Source organism: Cryptotermes secundus, unplaced genomic scaffold (assembly GCF_002891405.2).
Source record: "Cryptotermes secundus unplaced genomic scaffold, Csec_1.0 scaffold318, whole genome shotgun sequence".
NCBI lineage: Eukaryota > Metazoa > Arthropoda > Insecta > Blattodea > Kalotermitidae > Cryptotermes > Cryptotermes secundus.
The window spans coordinates 4502058-4523227 of NW_019730108.1; the positions used below are offsets into that span (position 1 = coordinate 4502058).

The window sequence follows — 21170 nt, forward strand, 5'->3', positions numbered from 1 at the left end:
TAATCCTTCCAGCTGCACTATGGTCCTGGGGTTGACTCAGCCTCTAACAGAAATGAGTACCAGGAATATTCTTGGAATGTTCTTAGGGGTAAAGGGCGGCCGGCGCATAGGGCTGACAACCTTGCTGCCATCTATGAGTTGACTGCTTAGAAAATGTGGGAACCTCAACATCTCACAACCCTATGGGCCTCAACGGCCTGTTACAGGGATACCTGCTTAACACTATATCTACATGGTGCCACATCCCAGAAGACTGCGTTCTTCACCTTTACTTTTATTTACAAGTATGGTTTAAAAACTATGTTAAAATCTAGAACCAATTTGGTTTGTGTCCTTTATACTCCTTTTAAAGGAAGATGAGTGTATACTACAGGCCATACTGTGTTGTTATAACAATGTAACCATGACATGGTAACTCATCTTCCCTTAAAGAGAAGCAGTATAAAGGACATGAACCAAATTGGTACTAGAGTTTAACACAGTTCCTAAACCATACATGTGAATATACTTATTATAATAATTTATAAATATTTTAACACATTCATGACATTATTATAGTAGTTTCCACATGTATTGATGTATCCTTCTGAAGATGGTCGTTCCTACCAAAACATCTAAAGGATGAAGGATTTAAAACAATAAGAAGAAGAAATCAATCACCCTGGACGGTGTTAATAATCTTTTACACTATTACTAGTGTGACAGACCAGTATTAACTAAGTTAAAGATATTTGGTGGATAGAAAATAAATGTCATGTAAGTCTGAACTTACAAATGGTGCTGACAATTTCTGCTTCCTCAAAGTGTCTATGTCTACACTGTAAAAAATAAAACATTTTAATAACAAACTAAAGTATCATGTATGATGTATGATGGGAATTTTAAAGCATGTAATATTTTACTTATTTCTCTCTTTCTTGTATCAACATTTCACTATACTATAAATAACATGACTGTAACCTGAAAAAAGCTCATGCTGATGCTAAAATTAAAAACATCAAATAAACAAAGCATTAAATGCCATTTGTAATACTTCTCTTCTGCACAGTTGATCTCACAGACTGGATTCACAAGTCATGAACACTTCCACTATTACTGGCAGATGATTTATGAAGATGTTCTTTTGGTTCCTGAAATAATAATAATAACAACAAATTACAATTTGACCTAATCCTTCCGGCCGCACTATGGCCCTCATATCGACTCAGCCTTTAACAGAAATGGGTACCAAGAATTAATTAAATAATTTTCCTGGGGAGTAAAATGCAGCCAGTGCATAAGGCTGACAACCTTACTGCCATCTCTGAGCCGACTGTCTAGATGATGTGGGACCCTCAACGCCTCACAAACCCATGGGCCTTCACGGCCTGTTACAGGAATAGCTTTACTTTTTACCTAAGACTTACACAATTTGAAGCTACAGCCCAATTCAAGTCCTGGTCTGCCTTATTCCTAACAGAGATTTTTCTAAATTCTTTTAGGGTCCCTTGGATGGGTCATCAGGCCACTGTCCAGAGAGAACACAAAATATTAGACATACGAAGGGGGACCCAAAAATAACCGGAACCGACCAGTTGCACGCGCATGCTTTGTAGTTACGAGTTGTGCTGCTAGGTGGTGTTAGCTGGGGGTCTCCCGCGACTGTTAGTGAGCTGGCGTCAGTCTGAGTTAAGTGGTTTGTCTGTGGTGCTCTGTTGTGTGCGTTCCTGTTTCAACCCTTTGGTGATTAGTGAGATGGCCGACCAGAAGGAACAAAGTGTGCGTGAAATTTTGCTTTCTGTTAGGGAAAACTGCAGCCGAGACTGTTGGGATGCTTCGGCAAGCCTTTAATGATGATGCTTTGGGGAAATCACAGGTCTACGAGTGGTTTTCCCGTTTCAAATCTGGCAACATGTCAACAGAAGACATGCCACGCCCCGGGCGTCCTTCGACAGGAAGAAATGACGAAAACATTGCCAAAATCAAACGTGCAATTGATGAAGATCGTCGAAAGACCATTGACCAACTTTCTGAGGAAACGAACATCTCATGGAGCACGGTCCAGCGAATTTTAACCGAAGGTTTGCACATGAGACGGGTGTCTGCAAAATTTGTTCCTCGCTTGCTCGGAGATGACCAAAGAGAAAACCGCGTGAATGTTTGCCGCGACTTGAAGAGTGAAGTGCAGAACGATCCAGAATTTCTTAAAAGAATTGTGACTGGCGATGAGTCTTGGTGCTACGGGTACGATCCAGAATCAAAGCAATCATCAAGCCAGTGGAAAACTCCAACTTCACCACGACCGAAGAAAGCGCGTCAAGTGCGATCCAATGTGAAAACAATGTTGATTTGTTTTTTTGATGTGAATGGCATTGTCCACAAAGAGTTCGTTCCGCCAGGACAAACAGTGAACCAACATTTTTACCTGGATGTGTTACGAAGATTACGAGAGAGTGTGCAACGAAAACGGTCCAAAATGTGGAGAAATGGGAACTGGTTGCTTCACCACGACAATGCTCCAGCCCACACAGCTTTGACGGTCCGACAGTTTTTGACAAGCAACAACATGGTGATTGTGCGTCATCCACCTTACTCACCCAACCTGGTTCCGTCGGACTTTTTTTTGTTTCCACAGATGAAGAGATGTCTGAAAGGAAAGCGATTCCGTGATGTGGATGAAGTCAAAGAAAACACGCTAAAGGCTTTGAACAGTATCCAGCCTCAAGAATTCCAGCACTGTTTTGAGCAGTGGCAAAAGCGTTGGGACAAGTGCATTAATGCACATGGACAATACTTTGAAGGGGACTAATATACAGTTCAATAAATATGCAAAAATAAAAAATAACAAAAATAAATTCCGGTTATTTTTGGGTCCCCCTCGTATATCCTTATTTTGAGGGACATCTGACTCTGCATTCCCATGTTTCAGCAGTTGAAGGCTGTGTGGGCCTTAGATACATGGTCACTGGGATTAATACCTGTAAGGTAGGCTGCACATCAGCATGTGTCAAGACATATAAGGGTCAAGACATGATGTCTGCGACATGACACAAAGAAAGAAGCACAACTGAAACGAATGAGATTATGAAAACTGCTGCACACCGGTCTGAGTCGTGATGCTGATGAATCACAAATGAAGCAAGACTTCGTATTTTGTCTCGTGTTGATGCTTGTCTTTGACGCAGTTGGTGTATGGCTGCCCTAATATAGATGACAAGTACTAGAATAAGACAATACTTCAAAACAGGCCTCACTCACTCATGGAGCCGAGCCCTTCTTCAGAAGCCGCCAGCTGTGCAGGCTACTCAAGAGCTTCCCAGCATCTTATGGAACCTGAAGGTTCATTACCATGTTCACAAGAGCCTTCCACTGTTCCCTATCCTGAGTTAAATTAACCCAATCCATACCATCCCATCCTGTCTCTCTAAGATCCATTTTATATTGTTCACCCAATCACACCTTTGTCTTCCCATTGGTCTCTTTCCATCTGACTTTCTCCCCATTCGTGCTACATGCCCTGCACACCCCCATCCTCCTTGACTTGATCATTCTAATTATACTTGGATAAGAGTACAAGTTATGAAGCTTCATATTATGCAGTTTTCTCCAACCTCCTTTCACTTCATCTCTCTTTGGTCAAAATATACTCATCAACACCGTTCTCAAACACCCTGAGTCTATGTTCCTCCCTTAATGTCAGAGACCAAGTTTCACACCCAGATGATTTCTTTCAGTCATAAATGATTAAGATGTTGAAGAAATCACCAGGGAAAAATAAATTTAATAAAACCTCTGTTTAAAGTTTCTTACTGGGTGCAATGGATTTGAACACTAAACTGAAGAAAATCTAAAATGGAGGAAATTCAATTCCAAGATTAATGACTTGGAATCAGTGAAACTGAATGTTAAACAGGGACAAAGCTTAGACTGAAGAACATTAAATGTGGATTCCACTGTATTAGGAGAAGAGGAAAAGACTGGACCCAAATATAGAGTGTAAGATAGAGACATTTCCTCTGTAACAGATGTAATTATTTACAGTGCCATGACATGATTTATTGAATCAGGAAGGTGCATTGTTTCCACACCAGATTCAATGGTGATACTGTTATAACTCCCTTGCCTTATCACAGAAAGTTAGGGCCAGCATTACAGTATGAGAGGTGTCCGATCATAACATTTGTATGGCTTACCACAGATCTGAGATCAAAGATTAATGATTTTCCTTGAGCAGAAGAATGGTTCAGACTTGTAGATTCACAGGCACTTGTTTCTGGGGTGTCACTGATATCAAGGCAGGAAGCAGATGGCGGTATACCAGCATGAGAGGAATGGGTACCTTCATCAACGCCCAATATTGATAAATTAGGCAGCAGAGCACTAACAGACATTCCATTCTGCAACGAATGTTCTGCTTTGTTCAGATCATCTGGAGAACATGGTGCCAACTCCTGGTCCTGCAGAATTGAACATATATGTGTACAGGTGGTGCTGCTTAATTAGATTATACGCGATTAGAATCAGCTGCTTTAAACTAAATTCAGAGAACAGATCCAAATCATCAAAATACACTATATTTTCACTGCCATTTGGAATCAGATTTTACTTATAACAATCACCTGTATTAAGTACAGTACATTTTTGGAGTAAAGCCAGGATAGTTCAGTTGGTATAGTGATAGGATACAGGTTGAACAGCTGGAGTTTGATTCCTGGCAGGGGAAGAGATTTTTCTCTTTTTCAGTGTCGAGACCAGCTGTGAGGTCCACCTAGCCTCCTATCCAATGCATATCTGGGGCTCTTTCCCCAGGCACAAATCTGACAACTCACCTCCATTTAGTGCTCAGGTTGAGAATGATGTCACCCCACTCCACAAATCTTCACGGCCTGGTGCTTAATTAAATAAGCACCTTTACCTTTATACATTTGGAGTAAATGCCTCTTGACCAGCACGTTCAGCATGTGATTCATATTATAAGCCTCAGGTGATTCAGAAGCCAGGCCCACAACTTTGGTGTGCCACAGCTGTCCTCCAAAAGTGTCAAGAATTAGTAATTAGCAGAACTAATTTCTAAAAGGATTTTGTGTTATCTTCTCCTCCTCCTTGGCAGATATTTCATGTTAAACTCGAGCAGCCCCTCCCAGAAACAAGCAGGCACTAAGTCAGGAGTGCCTCAGTCAAGGCTATCAACATAGCTGAAGTCTCTTGGGACTGGTGAAAACAGGAAAGGAAGTACGAAGTGAGAAGTCACACCATCATTAATTACTCTTTAATTTACAACTCAAATAATTTCAATTGAAAAGAACTGAAGACATGTCTGTAGTAAGTTAACTTACTAGAATGGCATGTCCAGACGGTCTTTGTGATCCCGAGTGTTGTTTCAGCACTGCAGCTGGCATATGATTATCACCCAAACTTTCTTCTGATCCTGGCGATACTTCGACTTCAGGGGATGGCACATGTGGAGTAACTGGAAACGGATGAGAGGCTACACCAAGGGCATGTGGGGAATGCATTCCCAATGCAGAAATGGGCTGTGGGCTGTGTGATGGAGAACACGATGGGGATGGAAAAGCAGCAACTGGCAGGAAGTTATGACTGCTGGAAATGTTTGGAGGAAGACAAAAATACAAGTTGTTAAGCCCTGCCTGTTGGATATTGCCAATAGGATGGTGTGATGGAATTGTAAGAGTGGGATTTGTTCTGATGCACTGACCTCCTGTTGACATAGCTCCTGAACTCCCTGGATCTGCAGCAATTGGAGAAGATAGTAAGGTGGTAGGTTGGTTACTTTAAAGTATATTCAGATGCATTACTTACTTTCAACTGTTAACACACTGAACAAATTAAGATGTGAATTTTATGTGTAAGGGCACTAACCTATTATTGTGGTACCCTTTCTTCAGAAACATGGATACAATGGTCAATTGAGCTATAACTTAACATGTGAAATACTTTCTTTTTTTATAAAATGGCTGGAAGCATCAGGTTTTTCAGTTTAGAACTGAGTACCAACAAATATGAACAAGGAAGACACTACATTCTTAGTAATGATGGGTTTCTATTATAAAGCTTGTGTCTGCAACAAAAGAAGAATATATGTACAGAAAAGATACCACTTTAAAACATTTTAATTTGAACAAGACTTCTAAAAATGGAAAACTGAAGGTACCAGAGAGAGAGAGACTTTCAGGTTTTCAGTAGGCAATTAATATGAGGCAGAGTCAGTAAATAAGTCACAAATGGAAGTAAAACAGCTGTAATGGATATAACAGATTTCCTATGTCTATCACTAGGTAGCAGCATAGTCCAGCTTCATGACAGTCTAGGTAGCAGAAGTGCATGTGCATGTTCAGAGGCTGGTTTCAGTAGTCAAAGTGGTGACTGTACTTGAGGAGTGTCCTACTGAAGAGCAGTGTTTTTTGTGTGTTTCTTCTTTCTGTGAAAAAATGACTAAATGCAAAAGACGTTCATAAAAGATGTCTCCTGTTTACAGCGGGAAGTGTTTGTTGCATAAAGTGGTTCATAACTTCTCTCAAGGATGTTCAAAAGTCACAGATGATGCCCAAGCAGGTCGCCCTGTTGAGATTGAGCAGATGTTGTGCAGCAGGTGGAACTGTTGATTTGAGCTAACAGGAGGATACTGATAGCCAGTGTAGCAACTGCACTACGGTGCTCCCACGGTTTAGCATACAGCATAATGCATGATCGTTTGAAGTTTTAGAAATTGTGCACACAGCAGGTGTCCAGAGAACTGCAGGATCAAGGAAAAATGAACCAAATGGGTCTGTCTTTGAAACATCTCTTACAGTATGCAGATGAAGGAAAAGTTATGCTTAACAGGACTGTTACTGGGGATGAATCATGGGTGCATCACTACTGATCCGAATAAAAATATGTTTCAGTGCAATGGGACATCAAGTTCACCTTCAACTAAAAAGTTTAAGGTTATGCCATCAGCTGGGAAGGTTATGCTTACTGTGTTTTGGGATTCTCAGGGAGTACTGTTAGCCCATTTTCAGAAGCATGGTGAAAATGTGAATTCTGCACTGAAGTGTTAAGTTCTGTTGAAGCTTCCAGATGAAATTTGTAGAAAACATCCAGGCCAACTGGCAAGAGGGGTACTGCTTCATCATGATAATGCCAGACCCCATACAGCCCGAGACACCAGGAGGGAATTCAAGCACTGCAGGGGGAACTTCTTGAACACCTGCCTTATAGCCCGGATTTGGGCCCCTAGTGACTTCCATTTATTTTGTCCAGTAAAAACCACTTTGGTGGCAGATGTTTCGCTGATGATGAAGAGGTTGAAACAGAGGTGTGGTAGTGGCTGAGACAACAGTCAAAAGACTTCTATGCTGTGGGTTTCAATGCACTGTTGAAGCGATGGGACAAGTGTATCAATGCTGGTGGAGGATATGTCAAGAAATGGATGTTTTTTTCAGATTTGAAAATCACCTGTTTTACATTTTATATCCATTTGTGATTCTGACTTTCTCTCATATATAATGAAAGCATTTAAAATGATACATCTCAAAATTAAATGTCTATTTTAATTTAGCTGGTCTAGTTAAGACATTCACTGCCCTGTTCTTCTGCCGACGCTCTACCACAGGGGTCACATGGCAGTGAGAAAGACATAATGAAAACTGATTAGAAGAGATTAGTATGAGCTAAAATATGATTCAACCCCCTTCCACCTATAACTTAATTAAAACACTGACTTCAAAATTACAAATTTCATCAGCATAATTAAAAAAATTCGCTTAGTTGGGGGGGGGTGTGGAGTCCAACTGGATCCATTCAGCACAGCAGCCACTGATTGGCCTATTGTGGCCTGCCCCAGGTGATTATGATAATGGAGAACTTGGTGGAATGAAGATTGGCAGGGGAACTGAAGTACTCGGAGAAAACCCGCTCCAGCGCCACTTTGTCCACGACAAACCCCACTTGACCAGACCCAGGATGGAACCCAGGTCGCCGCAGTGGGAAGCCAGCGACTAACCGCTTGAGCTATGGCACGGCCAAATTTCATCAGCATCATTTTATACATTATAAAATGGACTGGAAGGCATGAGCATCTATAGGACTTAAAAAAAGGAATATGATTTTCTGTTTATGTATCAATGATTTCACAATCTCAAAGCTCATGTATCATCAAATGGTAGGGTGATTTACGAGTGATGAACTGGAAAGAGTGTGAAAGAAAGCAAACAATATCTATTTTAAGGTGCCAAGGAAATCCTTAGTTAGGATAATTATCTTCTAATCAGGTTCTGAACCTGTGACATCTCAAATACAAAATGGGAGTGCTAATCCTCCAAAAGATTACATTCTGTAACATACATGAGAAAAACTAAGCCAGATGCTGGGAGAGAAAATAATTTCTAGAGAATAACATACACGGAACCAAGTCATGAATCTGGTGTCTTGAAGCCACTGCTTCCAACTCTTCTAGGACCTTCTCCATCTTGGGTCGTTGTTTGGGTATCTTCTTTACACACTCCATGCCTAGAGCCACCAGGTGCTGGAATATTGCTGGATTTTCTGGTACTGCCTTCTTGTCAATTAGTGTTTCCAACTGTTCCTTTGTGCAGTTCTCCACATGCTCTTTCTACACGGAGAATCAAATACTGAGTGAATTCTCAAGAAATATCTGCTACTATGGGTGTGATACAAGAAACAAAAAAGGAAAGAGGAATAAGGGAAATGGGGTAGTTGTCCATGTACCTAAAGCAGCAGAAAATAAAGGTGTATGGTGGTGAAAGAAAGTTCCATCCCTTCCTAACCTGGGAAATTAAATGGTGGTGATGAACTATATACTCAAGCAATTTTATCACAAGGGGAAAAGCCGTAAGTATCTGTACGACAGAAGTAGTATGGATATGGTATGGAAGAGAAAAATCCACACCTCTGTCAGTAATAATACCCTGGACATCCATCTCAAAGACAGTTACTTTAATAACTGAGATATCACTTCGAAACAATTTATTCCTTCTATTATGATGTTACTGACCAAGAGTAGGAAGTAACTCGGGTTTAGTACATTACTGTGCATGTCAGTTACATTTTTCTTACCAGAAGTTTGTAGGATCTGGAATCATCATATGCCCTCAAGCCAGTTGCCAATTCAAAGAGGACCTGTAACAATCCAATAATGCAACATGATCCATAAAGATTTATATAATAAATATTCTGAATTGCCACTTTTTTAAGAGAAGACTGAGTACCAAGGTCTGTCAAGTGCAACAAGATTACCGTATTTACGCATGTATAGGCCGCACATTTTTTGCCAAAAATTCAAGAGGAAAACTGGGGTGCGGCTTATATTCGAAATATTCAAAATCACACTTCATTTAAAAAAATATATATTCATAATTAGTAATACAGGGTGTTCTACTCCTGAAATAATATTCCAAGAAAATTATTTTTTCTATAATTTCTGTCTGAAAATTGTGCTGCGGCCTATACATGCGTAAATACGGTAATATAAAGTAAGGCCTTAGCATGTTTTGGCCACTACTGACCACCAACATCACAAAGAAATACTTTACGTGCACAATAAAAACAGGTTGTCATAAAGTGATTTCTACCATTAGAAATTGTGAGTAGACTAAAATACTAATTAATGTTATTAAAAAAATTATGTTGTTAAAAATAATAGTTAATATCAGTTAAAATTAATAAAAGTTTTGTTGTATGAGTACATGATCACAATGATGGCTGTATTTTCCTATTGCTGGTATGTAAAATGTACTGCATGGTTGACTATATGTCTGTCTATATAAAATTGTGTAAGAGCCATGTTAGTGTGCTGAATGTGCTGTACTGAACTGCAGCATGTCCCACACACTACGAAGGCCCTCATCAGAACACACATGCAACATTATACAGGTGGACATATGGCCAAACATGGGCTGCGCCACAGCTCAGGCGGTTAGATGCTGGCTTTCCACCATGGGGACCCGGGTTCGAACCTGGGTCTGGTCATGTGGGATTTGTGGTGGACAAAGTGTCACTGGGGCAGGTTTTCTCTGAGTACTTCTGTTTCCCCTGCAAATCTTCATTCCACCAAATTCTCCATCATCATAATCACCCAGGGCAGGTACACTAGGCCAATCGGTGGTCACTGTTCTGAGTGGACCCAGTTGGACTCCACCCCCCACTAAGCAAATTTAATTTCTTTTTCAGTCTATCAAATGCTCCACAATCACCATCATCTATCATCTTGAGCTGGTACAATAGGCCAGTAGTGGCCACAGTACCAAGTGGGCTCAATCTCACCCCACTAAGAACCATGTTCTTGTACTCATATAACAAGACTTTTAATTCATTTTAACTGATACTATCTATTATTTTTAACAACACAACTTATTACATTACATTTCAGTCTACTCTGTATTTCTCTTGGTAGAAATCCCTTTATGACAACCTGTGTTTATCATACATATGAAGTATTCCTTTGTAGCTTTGGCTTTGCCTTTTGATGATAGCCAGTAGTAGCCAAAACATGTAAAGGCTTTATTTTACATTAAAACTTATTGCACTTGATGAACCTTGCTACTCATTCATCTGTCTACACAGTACTAATCTTTGCAAAGAAAATGATAATTTAAGGAAACAGGTATACTAAATACACTGTTCAAAATCTGTCTGATGCTCATGGAAAACCATTCATGTGCTCAGATTTGAAAGTTACACTTCTGCAAAAAAAAAAAAAAATACTGTGTGTAACATGTTGTAAATACTTACAATACCAAAGCTATAGGTATCAACTTTGGTTGATATCTGTTTGCCACGCAGAAATTCATCTGGAAGATATGGTCGAGTTCCATGGACCCTGCTCACTTTCATGTGTGTGTAATTATTTTGAGGTCCTTCTCTTGCAAGTCCAAAATCACCAATACGTGGAATGAAGTTTATATCCAGTAAAATATTGGCACTGCACAATGAAATGTACAGTGAAATTAGAACTCAATATGAATTACCATTTTGAAAGCTTAGTTATTTTACACACAAGTCTCTCAGAAACAAAGTGAGATGGAGGCAGATATACTTTGCCTTTATTATTAAGGTGTTATTTATACCTAATATAGAACTTAATAAATCTTGGTATAACAAACTCAATTATCTCAGCTACGTGAAAGTAGATCTGAAAGGTTTCTATACTGGCCACCATGGGTCACCATTACATTAAGATGGTGCAAGAGGCAATTCTTTTGACTTGTATCTGAGAGGTGTCCAGTTCAAATCTCAGCCAGGGCACTCACTATCTTAAATTTTCATAGTTTTCTTCAGTCTCTCCGGGAAAATGACAGGGAAAAAAAATGCAAAGTTGTTCCTGTGCTTAATTAATTAAGCACTATACCGTGAAAATGTAAGGAGGTGTGGATGTAGAGATCCAAGTATTCTTGACTTTAGCACTAGTTGGAAGTGAGTGGCCAGCTTCACAACCTGGCTGCAGGAAAATGCTAGGACAGTACCGAATTAGGCCATGACCACATCCTTTCCAGTTCATTATTCACTTCATCCAAATATTTGGCACTATATGGTTAGAGTTATAGAGAGCATCATTAAATAATTACAGACAGACAGACAAACTCTGGACACAATCCTGAGACAGTTTTCTATCCACTTTTGATCCTAACAACCCATTTCCTTAAGATCCATCTTTTATACTCCCATCTCTTTCTCAGCCTTCCAATTAGCTTGGCACAATCCTATACACGTTTTCCTTATCTCACTAGGGAACTGATAAACTGCTAAACACTTTGGAACATTATAGTCCACAACATTAAATTCTCAGTAAGCCTCACAGGTCATTTCTTCAGAATTCTTTCTCATCAACAGAAATAAATTTTTCTGCAGAACCACTACAGATTCAGAGAGCATTTCTGAAGAGTGACCGATATGACTTAGTGTAGTCCAGTAGAAGTTTATCACCATTTGGAAGAACTGGCAGTACACTGCTCTGCAACATCATAATAATTATACAAGTCTATATGGTGTCACATCCCAGAAAATAGTATCCTTCATACTCATTGCTCTGAGAAAAAATGTAAAGGATGAAAGATTAAAAACACATCTATTATCAATCACACTGGACGGTGATTAAAAATCTTATATACTGTACAAGGTGGTTCAAATATGACTGGGACTGATTTTTTTTTAAACCATAATTGCCAAACACTTGCTTGCACACGTCAGTCTTCAACGTACTCCCCTCCGGAGTCAACACATTTTTTCCAACGTTCTGGAAGCATCCTGATTTTCACAAAAGGCTTGTGGTTGGCGACGTATCTACTCCCGAACAGTCTGGTTGACGGCGTCGTTGTCCACAACCTCATGCCTTGCAAGTCTGATTTGAGCCTTCTGAACAGGTAGAAATCACTTGGGGCCAAATCGGGACTGTACGGCGGATGTGTCGGAAGGTTCCATTTCAATTTCTGGAGGGTTTCCATTGTTGTTTTGGCCATATGGGGGCACGCATTGTTTTGTAGGTAGGGTACCCGCTTTCCACCTGTCTTCCGCTTGGATCGGAACTTTTCCTTTACGTCTGTTGCCAGGAGGTCTGAGTAATAAGTTGCATTGACTGTTCTGGCATCTGTCAGAAAGTCTACAAAGATAACCCCTTGCCAGTCCCAGAAGAATGTTGCCATCACTTTTCCTGCCGAACGGCTCCCCCGCGCCTTTTTGGATTTGGGAGAACTCGTATGCCGCCACTCGCGTGATGACTGCTGGGACTCGGGAATGAAGTAGTGCAGCCACGTCTCATCAGTGGTCATTATAGTCTTAAAAATACATCACCTTCATCTTCAAACTGCTGTAGGAGACGACTGGCAGCTTGCATACGCACCATTTTGTTCACATCTGTCAAAGTGCGTGGTACCCACCGTGCATTCACCTTGCGATAGTGCAGGTGGAATTTTACGATGTCTTGTACACTACCAAAACTAATGGACAGCATTGCTCCAAGCTCCTTGATAGTGATGCGCCTATTCTCACAAATAAGCATGTCTGCATGACCAATGTTTGGCTCGGTGATGGAGTTCATGGCCGACGATCATGCAGTTCATTCTCCATGCGCTCTCTGCCCTCTCTGAAGCACTTACACCACTCAAACACACGGGTCCGTGAGAGATACTCTTCCCCATACAGTTGTTGGAGTCTGTGGTGAATTTCAGCAGACAGGACTTTTCTACAACGAGGAATTTGATCACAATGCGTTGTTCCATGCTCCGCGGTACCTTCTGTTCACTCATCACTCTAGCAACTTCCAGGCAGGACTTAACAGGTTCTAACCCTAACAGGAGGGAGGGTGGAGGTTGTGACTTCACTCTCTCAAAGTCATACAGCTGCTGCGCATTTCGGCTAGTTTACAAACTAATCAGTCCCGGTCATATGTGAACCACCTTGTACATTCCTCTGAGAACCTTTAACATAATATTACTGAAGTGTCAGAATGTTTTACAGAAAACAAGAGAATAATGAATATAGCTATTCCTACCTTTTTATGTCTCCATGTATAAAAGGCCTTGAATTGTGCAGAAACTGAAGGCCCCTTGCTGTTCCTTGTGCTATATTATGCCTCTGAAGCCATGTTAATGGTGGTGATCCTTTCTGCAAGACAAATAATATGCACACCTTAACTCTCTGTGTCTTCTGTCACTCCATTAAAACACAGTGGACAATCAGAGTTTTACTTCTACTGAACAAAGGTTTTTATTCTTCACAGAATTTAGCCCAAGGCTGCACCATTTAAATTCACCATACTGATGTCATCAGACCAGCTGATTAAAATTCCTTTTATAAACCATATTTTAGCATATTAAGTTCAGCAGAGAACAGTTCATTTTACCAAATTTTGCTGTGACATTGCAATGCCCATAACTGCAAGATAAATGAGTAATTAGTGGATGATACTACAGAGTGGCCCTAATTACATGCTTACCAAAAGCTTTTGTTTCTACAAAAGTGAAATTGGAAAATGTTGGCCCTTTGTTGGTTTCTGCTGGTAGGAAATATATTTCCTGTGCTAAAGAAACAAATACTCATTCCAGGCAGACACCCCCACAATGGCAGAAAGGATCAATTCTGTCTAGTCATCAGATGCACAATGCAAACTCTGCACTCAATGCACTGTAAGTGTTTTCCTCCCACCTGACTGTCTGGTCACCAGGACAAAGACACCATTCCTGAACGTGGCCAGCTAGGCCTCTGGATTCAGTTCAACTTGCTGGTGAATGACCTAGTGTGGCTTTAAAAATAAGACACATAAATATGCTCTCCATGGAAACATACTTTGATTTTGTTATTGTGTTCTGTATGCAGCTTTACATTCAGGATTTTAAAAATTTAGTTGTTCTTAATTAGTGCAGAGCATCAAGTTTTCTTAACTTCATTCTGCTTCTTGGAAGATATAATTTAAGAAAATTACCCTCAAAAGCAATATGACCCCTGCAGCTACTCAACAGATTTCAACAAAATTTGGAACCAGGGCATAAACATAAATTTTAATTTTGGTTCATACAGGACTGATATACAGACTACCCACATTAATTATTCTACTCTGAAGATGGGGCAACACATCCCAGACATAAAAGAATGGCCCAATGTGAAATAATTAGTATAATGGCTTATAACTTGACCAACACTAACATCTATATGTTTTTCAAAATATTTTTCAATGTTTTGCATATTTAATTAAATAAAAAGGTAAAGCTATGGCTATAACAGGCTGTGAAGGCCCATGGGGGTGTGAAAGGTTGAGGCTTCCGCATCTTCTAGACAGTTGGTTCACAGATGGCAGTACGGTTGTTAGCCTTGTGTGGTGGCCGCCTGCCTATTTAATTAAATACAATGAAAATTTCTAAGTGCTCTTTGGATTGTTTTAAGTTCTGTAGTAAGATATTAGTGTGCAATAAATGAACCATATGACCAATGATGTATGCAAAAGCAAGCATGAACTCCACTGGGATATGTCTTTCCATTATAATTTCTCAATCTGACACCCACAATCTGATTACTAATACTGTCATGAATTATTCAAAACTTTTCAATTTCTACTATATAATACTGACAAAAATAATTACCCGACATAACAGACGATCCTCTAAAGAGCCATTGGGCATGAATTGATACACAAGACAGGGCTCAGCACCTCCCACACTGAACCCAAACAATGGAAGTATGTTGTCATGACGACATGAGTTTAAAATTCGCAGCTCTCTTAGTGACTGCTCCAGCTGTGCCTGGTTGTTCTCTGCAGATGCTGCTCCTCTCTGAATAAAGAAAAATAAACTTAATTATTGATACATAACTTCATATCAGAGCTGTCATCACTACTTGTAAGAATAGCTCTACTTCTACTAAAGAAACTGAAAATATAACTAAGTCTTTAAACCAAAAGATTCTTATGGATATGACAAATTTTTGGTTAAAATTTTAAAAAATCATTAACTTTCCATTAACACCTTGCGGACTGGTCGCATAATATTATGCTTTTCGCTTTTAATCATGGTGGACCGGTCACATAATATTATGATTTAAGGATACATTATGTTGCAACACACTATACCTTGCTCTGGCACCATGCAGATGCATAACTGGTGCGTAATAGACCTCCCGTATGTTTGATTAGTAGTCAGTAACATGACCTCGCTGTTTTCCTATCCCACTCCAAAACACAAAATGCCTATTTTGAGACAGTTTACTGGAAATCTGGGGGTGAAACAAATTCTATTAGACCCAACACAAGTGTCTGAAGTAGCAGAACTGTTTTTTGGAGATAGTTCCTTTGACATGTTATGTCAGGAAACTAACAGATACTATCTCCAACACCGTAAAGAGTATGACAGAAGTTAAAAGGTGTTGAAGTGGGTGGATGTCACTTCAGCAGAAATGAAAAAATTTTGGGGAATAATCTTCCTAATGGGGCATACAAGGAGGGATAATCTAAAAGAGTATTGGTCAACAGATCCATTTTTAGAAATTCCCATTTTCGGCAAACTAATGAGCCTTAAGAGATTTGAACAAATTTGGTGGTGTCTGCATTTCAATAATAATGAACTGGAACCACAATCAACAAGCAGGCTTTTCCAAATTCAGCCCTTATTAAACTTTTTCGTTCAGAAATTTCAGACAGTTTATAAGCCAAACCAACAACTGTCTTTGGACAAATCTGTAATTCCTTGGAGGGGAAGGCTTCGTATGTGAACATATAATCCTGGGAAACTTACAAAGTATGGCCTCCTTGTTCGTGTAGTTACTGAAAGCACTTCAGGCTATACTGGAAATTTAGAAATTTATTCTGGTGAAGGCAAAAAATTACAAGAAACTACTGTTTCTGTTTTTGAACCCTATCTTGATCAAAATTACCATGTCTATCAAGACAATTATTATAACAGTGTGGTAACTGCAGAATATCTTCTTTCAAGAATAGTGCGTGTTTGTGGAACAATTAGGGTGAGCAGAGGCCTTCCTCCAGATCTGAAAGAGGAATGTAAATCCCTGAAACGTGATGAAACCACATTCAGGAGGAAGGGGGATATTCTTCTTCAGTCCTGGAGGGATACTCGTGTTGTGACTATGATTTCCACAATTCATAATTCGAGCATGGTTGATGTTCAAATGAGACATGGACAAGTAAAGAAGCCTATTTGCATTTCAGAGTATAATATGTTCATGAAGAGAGTTGATAGAGCTGATCAATACTTGGCCTATTATTCTCTTCCTAGGAAAATAATAAAGTGGACAAAGAATGTTGCCTTGTGGCTTCTAAATTGTGCCATTTTCAATTCATTTTTTGGTTTACAAAAATCTAAACCCTAATTCGAAATTGAAATACAAAGCATTTCTGATGAATGTGGCAAAGGCCTGGGCTACAGACCAGATGGTGGCTGCAGAACAAGAGTCAGACACAGACTTAGTGCGACCGGGCCCATCAACTTCCAACCCACGCAGGCCTCATGTGGACCCCCCCTGGGCAACTCTTAGGTGATATGCGGAAACATACACTTGTGGAAATTGTGAAGAGTGAACATTCCAAAATTAATTAATGAAATATTAAATGCAATGAATAACAAAACATTAGATGGTGGCATTTTTTGTGATTTGAAGAAAGCTTTTGACTATGTCAATTATGACTAATTTTATGGAATAGCTGGTAAGGCCAATGCACTGGTAAAATCCTACCTCACAGATAAATACCAGAGAGTTGTAATCAATAATTGGCATATTCATTCTGGATGGGGCAAATTTAATAATGGTGTTCCCCAGGGATCGATTCTGGGACCTTTACTGTTTCTTTCATATTTGAATGACTTGCCAGACATTATAATTAATAAATCCAAACATGTTTTTTTTTAAGATAATACCAGTATAATTATCAGGAATTCCAGCCCTTTAGATTATGAAAACAACATTATTCAAACATTTAAAAACATACACGATTGCTTTAAAGCTACTTTTTTTTTCCCCCTTTGGCACTACAGCCCCAATTTGGGCCTTGGCCTACATCCATGAAACTCCCCGTTTCACTTCAGTTTAGTAGGCCTGAAACATTCGGCAGGCCTCCTTGGGCAGGGAATCAGCTCGTCACAAGGCCTCTACCTGTATGTGCATGTGCGTACATGCATGCACACATGCGTGCACTTTCTGAACATCCATGACCTGAGTCAGATTCAAACCCACAATCCTGGCTTCAGAGTGAGCAAATACAGTGCATGCCTTAGACCGCTCAGCTACCGTGACTGGCTTAAAGCTAATTTATTGACACTAAACTTCAATAACACATATTTTATACACTAAAATAAAAGATTATTAATGCCATCCAGTGTGACTGATAAACGATATGTTTTTTTAATCTTTCATCCTTTACATGTCTCGGTCGGAGTGACCATCTTCAGAAGGACATTGTCAATACATACGAAAACTACTATTACAATGTCATTGGTCATTATCAGTACTTACAGAAATTATTACAATGTCATAGATATAAAATATTATTTTGTAACAATTACTACGATGTGCATGACTTTGTTAGAACATATAAATTATTATAATTAGTCTATTTACAAAGGATTGTTAAAAATACTTTTTGTTAAAATCTAGGACCAATTTGATTCGTGTCCTATACTACTATAAATCTACAAAAATACTGCAAGGAATGAGACATAGAAATTGCGGCCATTCAATTAAAACTTAATGAGAAAAAGGTAATTATTCTCTGTATATACAGAGCCCCAGCTGACGATTATGACTATTTTTTAAAGAAACTGGACTATATATGAGGGTTGGAACTTTGGCAACACTGCTGTAGAGATGCCATGCAATGGAACCAAATAATGTTGCTTATACCACATGTTAGTTACATACCTAAATTACCTCAGAGCAAATGGACTCTCTCTTCCCACATCACTCACAGACGCAGTGACGAGAAGAACAGAGCCTCATGTTAGCTAGCGGTCTAATGTAGTGTTGTCAAGATGTTTTCGAAACAGGAACATCGGAGTTGGATAAAGATTGAATGTGCCAGAGGCCGTGCAGCATGACAGTCTTCAAGAGGCTTGCAGGGAATCTGCATTGCCTTACAGAACAGTGACAAGGTGGGTAATAGCCTTCAATGAGGGACGCCAAAATGTGGCAGACATGCGTTGGCCAGGTCGTCCTAGTGTCAGTGAAGAAGTTTCCGCGTTACTGGAGAGTGATCGACACCATATGATTTGTGAGCTGGCCCGAGAGACAGGATTAGCATATATGACTGTGCTTCACATTCTGAAGGAACACCTGGGCATGAGAAAAACTGCATCACGATGGGTTCTCCATGATTTGACGGAAATGCAGAAATGGCTATGATACGACACTGCTTGTAACCACTTGGAGCGCTATGAGCGCGAAGGAGAGGCTTTCTTACGCCCGCCGTATCATTGCGCTGCATGAGACATGGGCCAAATCATACGAGCCACAAATGAAATGCCAATCGAATGAATGGCGTCATTACGGGTCACCACAAAAATCAGAAGTTCGTCACAACCCCAGCAATGTGAAAGTTATGGTGATTCTCGTGTATGACAGTGATGGTGTTATCCTAACGCATACAGTTCCTTGACAGTAGACTGTCAATGCACAGTATTACCATTTATTTTTGGAATAGAACCTGTGACCAGCTTTGAGAAAGAAGCGGCGACACTTTCTGCAGAACCCACCCATCATTTTGCAGGACAATGCTAGGCTGCATGCAGCGCAAGCTGTGGCTGATTTGTTCAATCGATGGGGCTGGGAAGTGCTGTACCATCCACCATACTCCCCGGACTTAAGCCCTTGTGACTTTGACTTGATTCCTAAGATGAAGGAACCACTTCATGGCATTTGCTTCAGAACTGTTCCAGATATTTTTGAGGCAGCAGACCGCTCCATTCGAACTATCAACACAACAGGCGCTGCTAAAGGTATCCTACGACTTCCACATCGCTGGCAACGGTTGTACACAATGCAGGTGACAACACTGAAGGACAGTAAAACTTTGAAACATGCATCTATTTTGTATCAGTTGTAAATAAATAGTTGCCACTATTAAAGTTCCAACCCTCACATATTGCTGTGTTATTTATCACTCTAAAACATTTTTTCATGCAAGGAAACAAATTCTTATCCTTTTTTACAGTACCCCATCCTACAAATCAGTACACATTTAAAGGTGAATCAATACAGCAAAAGTGCAGCACGAAAGGGAGTGTGGGGTGGGCCAATTGTAGGCTACTTCCATTTGGGTCATTCAGTACAGAGCTGAAATGACAAGTTTTGCCAAGTGACCCATGAAATATGGCAAAAGTAGAACTAGCTCTTCATCTCCTGCATCACTATCATATACTGTACACAACTCTCCTCCCTTGTTTATGCATCACCTATTTAGTGTGTTTCAAATCACTGATTTCCCTTTGTCACATGTTAAAAAAAANAGAACAAAATTGCAAATGCTTTTAATAAACACTTCCTACCTATAGCTGATTCTATTATATCAGATGATAATAATAAATATATAAGCTCCAATTCATCCAATCCAGTCAATTACTTAGTAAACACATTTAGTAGACCTTTTACCGAAATTAATTGGCAGTATGCTTCCACTTATGAAATTAAGAAAATTATTAAATTAAAGACTAAAAACTCAAGTGGATATGATGAAATTTCAAACAGAGTAATAAAGTTAAGTTCACCATTTATAATTTTTCCACTTACTGATATTTGTAATGCAATACTTAATACTGGTATTTTTCCTGATAGATTAGAATTTGCCACAGTTAAACCACTATTTAAAAAAGGGAAAACTCATAACATATCCAACTATAGACCTATATCATTGTTGACTTCTTTTCTCTAAGATCATTGAAAAACTCGTATATGCGAGACTTATTACTCATATTGAAGCAAATAATCTGTTGGTACATCAACAGTATGGTTTTAGGACTGAGAAGGCAGTTTTTACATTGACAAATAATATTTTAACTGCGATGACTAATGAGTTAATGGTGGGAGGCATTTGTTTGTGATTTACAAAAGGCGTTTGACTGTGTTAACCATAACATATTATTGGATAAATTGAAGGAAAATTGAAAACAGTTGTAGGATCTTATCTGACAGGTAGATATCAAAGAGTTGTATTGGGTAATAGAACTGACAGTAACAACTCATCAAAATGGGAAACAATTAAATGCAGTGTTCCTCAGGGCTTGATTCTTGGTCCCTTATTTTTTCTGCTTTACGAAGTGTGTTCAGGAAATAACGGGAATTTTAAAATTTCGCGGGTTTGGAGAGTAGAATTGTCAAAAATTTTTTTTTTATTATGTTGGTATACATGCCCCTGAAGTACAATAAAATTTTCAGCTGTATTCATTGCTTACTTTGTCTGTGGCAGCCGCTAAGGTTAGACGTGTTTTTATGAGCTTGGCGATTTTCGTTTGTTAAAAGAAATGGATCAAAGAATTTGTATCAAATTTTGCGTAAAAAATGAAATAAAGTGTTACAAAGTGTGTGAAATGTTAACAAAGGCCTATGGTGAGTCTGTTATGAGTAAAACAAGAGTTTACGAGTGGTATAAGCGTTTCCAAGATGGCCGTGAAGACGTTGCAGATGACGAGCGCCCCGGACGCCCCAGCACATCAACAACCGATGAAAACGTGGAAAAAGTGAAA

General features: G+C 39.5%; 1 protein-coding gene across 1 annotated transcript in view; it reads right to left on the reverse strand.

Annotated features, from left to right (window-relative positions):
• Positions 1 to 582: 582 nt before the first annotated feature.
• The window catches only part of LOC111866118 (interleukin-1 receptor-associated kinase 1), a 32999-nt gene continuing 12411 nt past the window's right edge, over positions 583 to 21170 (reverse strand). The window contains exons 5-12 of the mRNA XM_023854741.2: positions 15072 to 15260; positions 13487 to 13599; positions 10732 to 10921; positions 9058 to 9120; positions 8383 to 8593; positions 5316 to 5728; positions 4173 to 4436; positions 583 to 1130 (exon numbers count right to left, since the gene is read on the reverse strand). Of these exons, the coding sequence (XP_023710509.1) occupies positions 1068 to 1130; positions 4173 to 4436; positions 5316 to 5728; positions 8383 to 8593; positions 9058 to 9120; positions 10732 to 10921; positions 13487 to 13599; positions 15072 to 15260 (1506 nt within the window). The 3' untranslated portion in view covers positions 583 to 1067. The remainder of the gene's footprint in view (positions 1131 to 4172; positions 4437 to 5315; positions 5729 to 8382; positions 8594 to 9057; positions 9121 to 10731; positions 10922 to 13486; positions 13600 to 15071; positions 15261 to 21170) is intronic.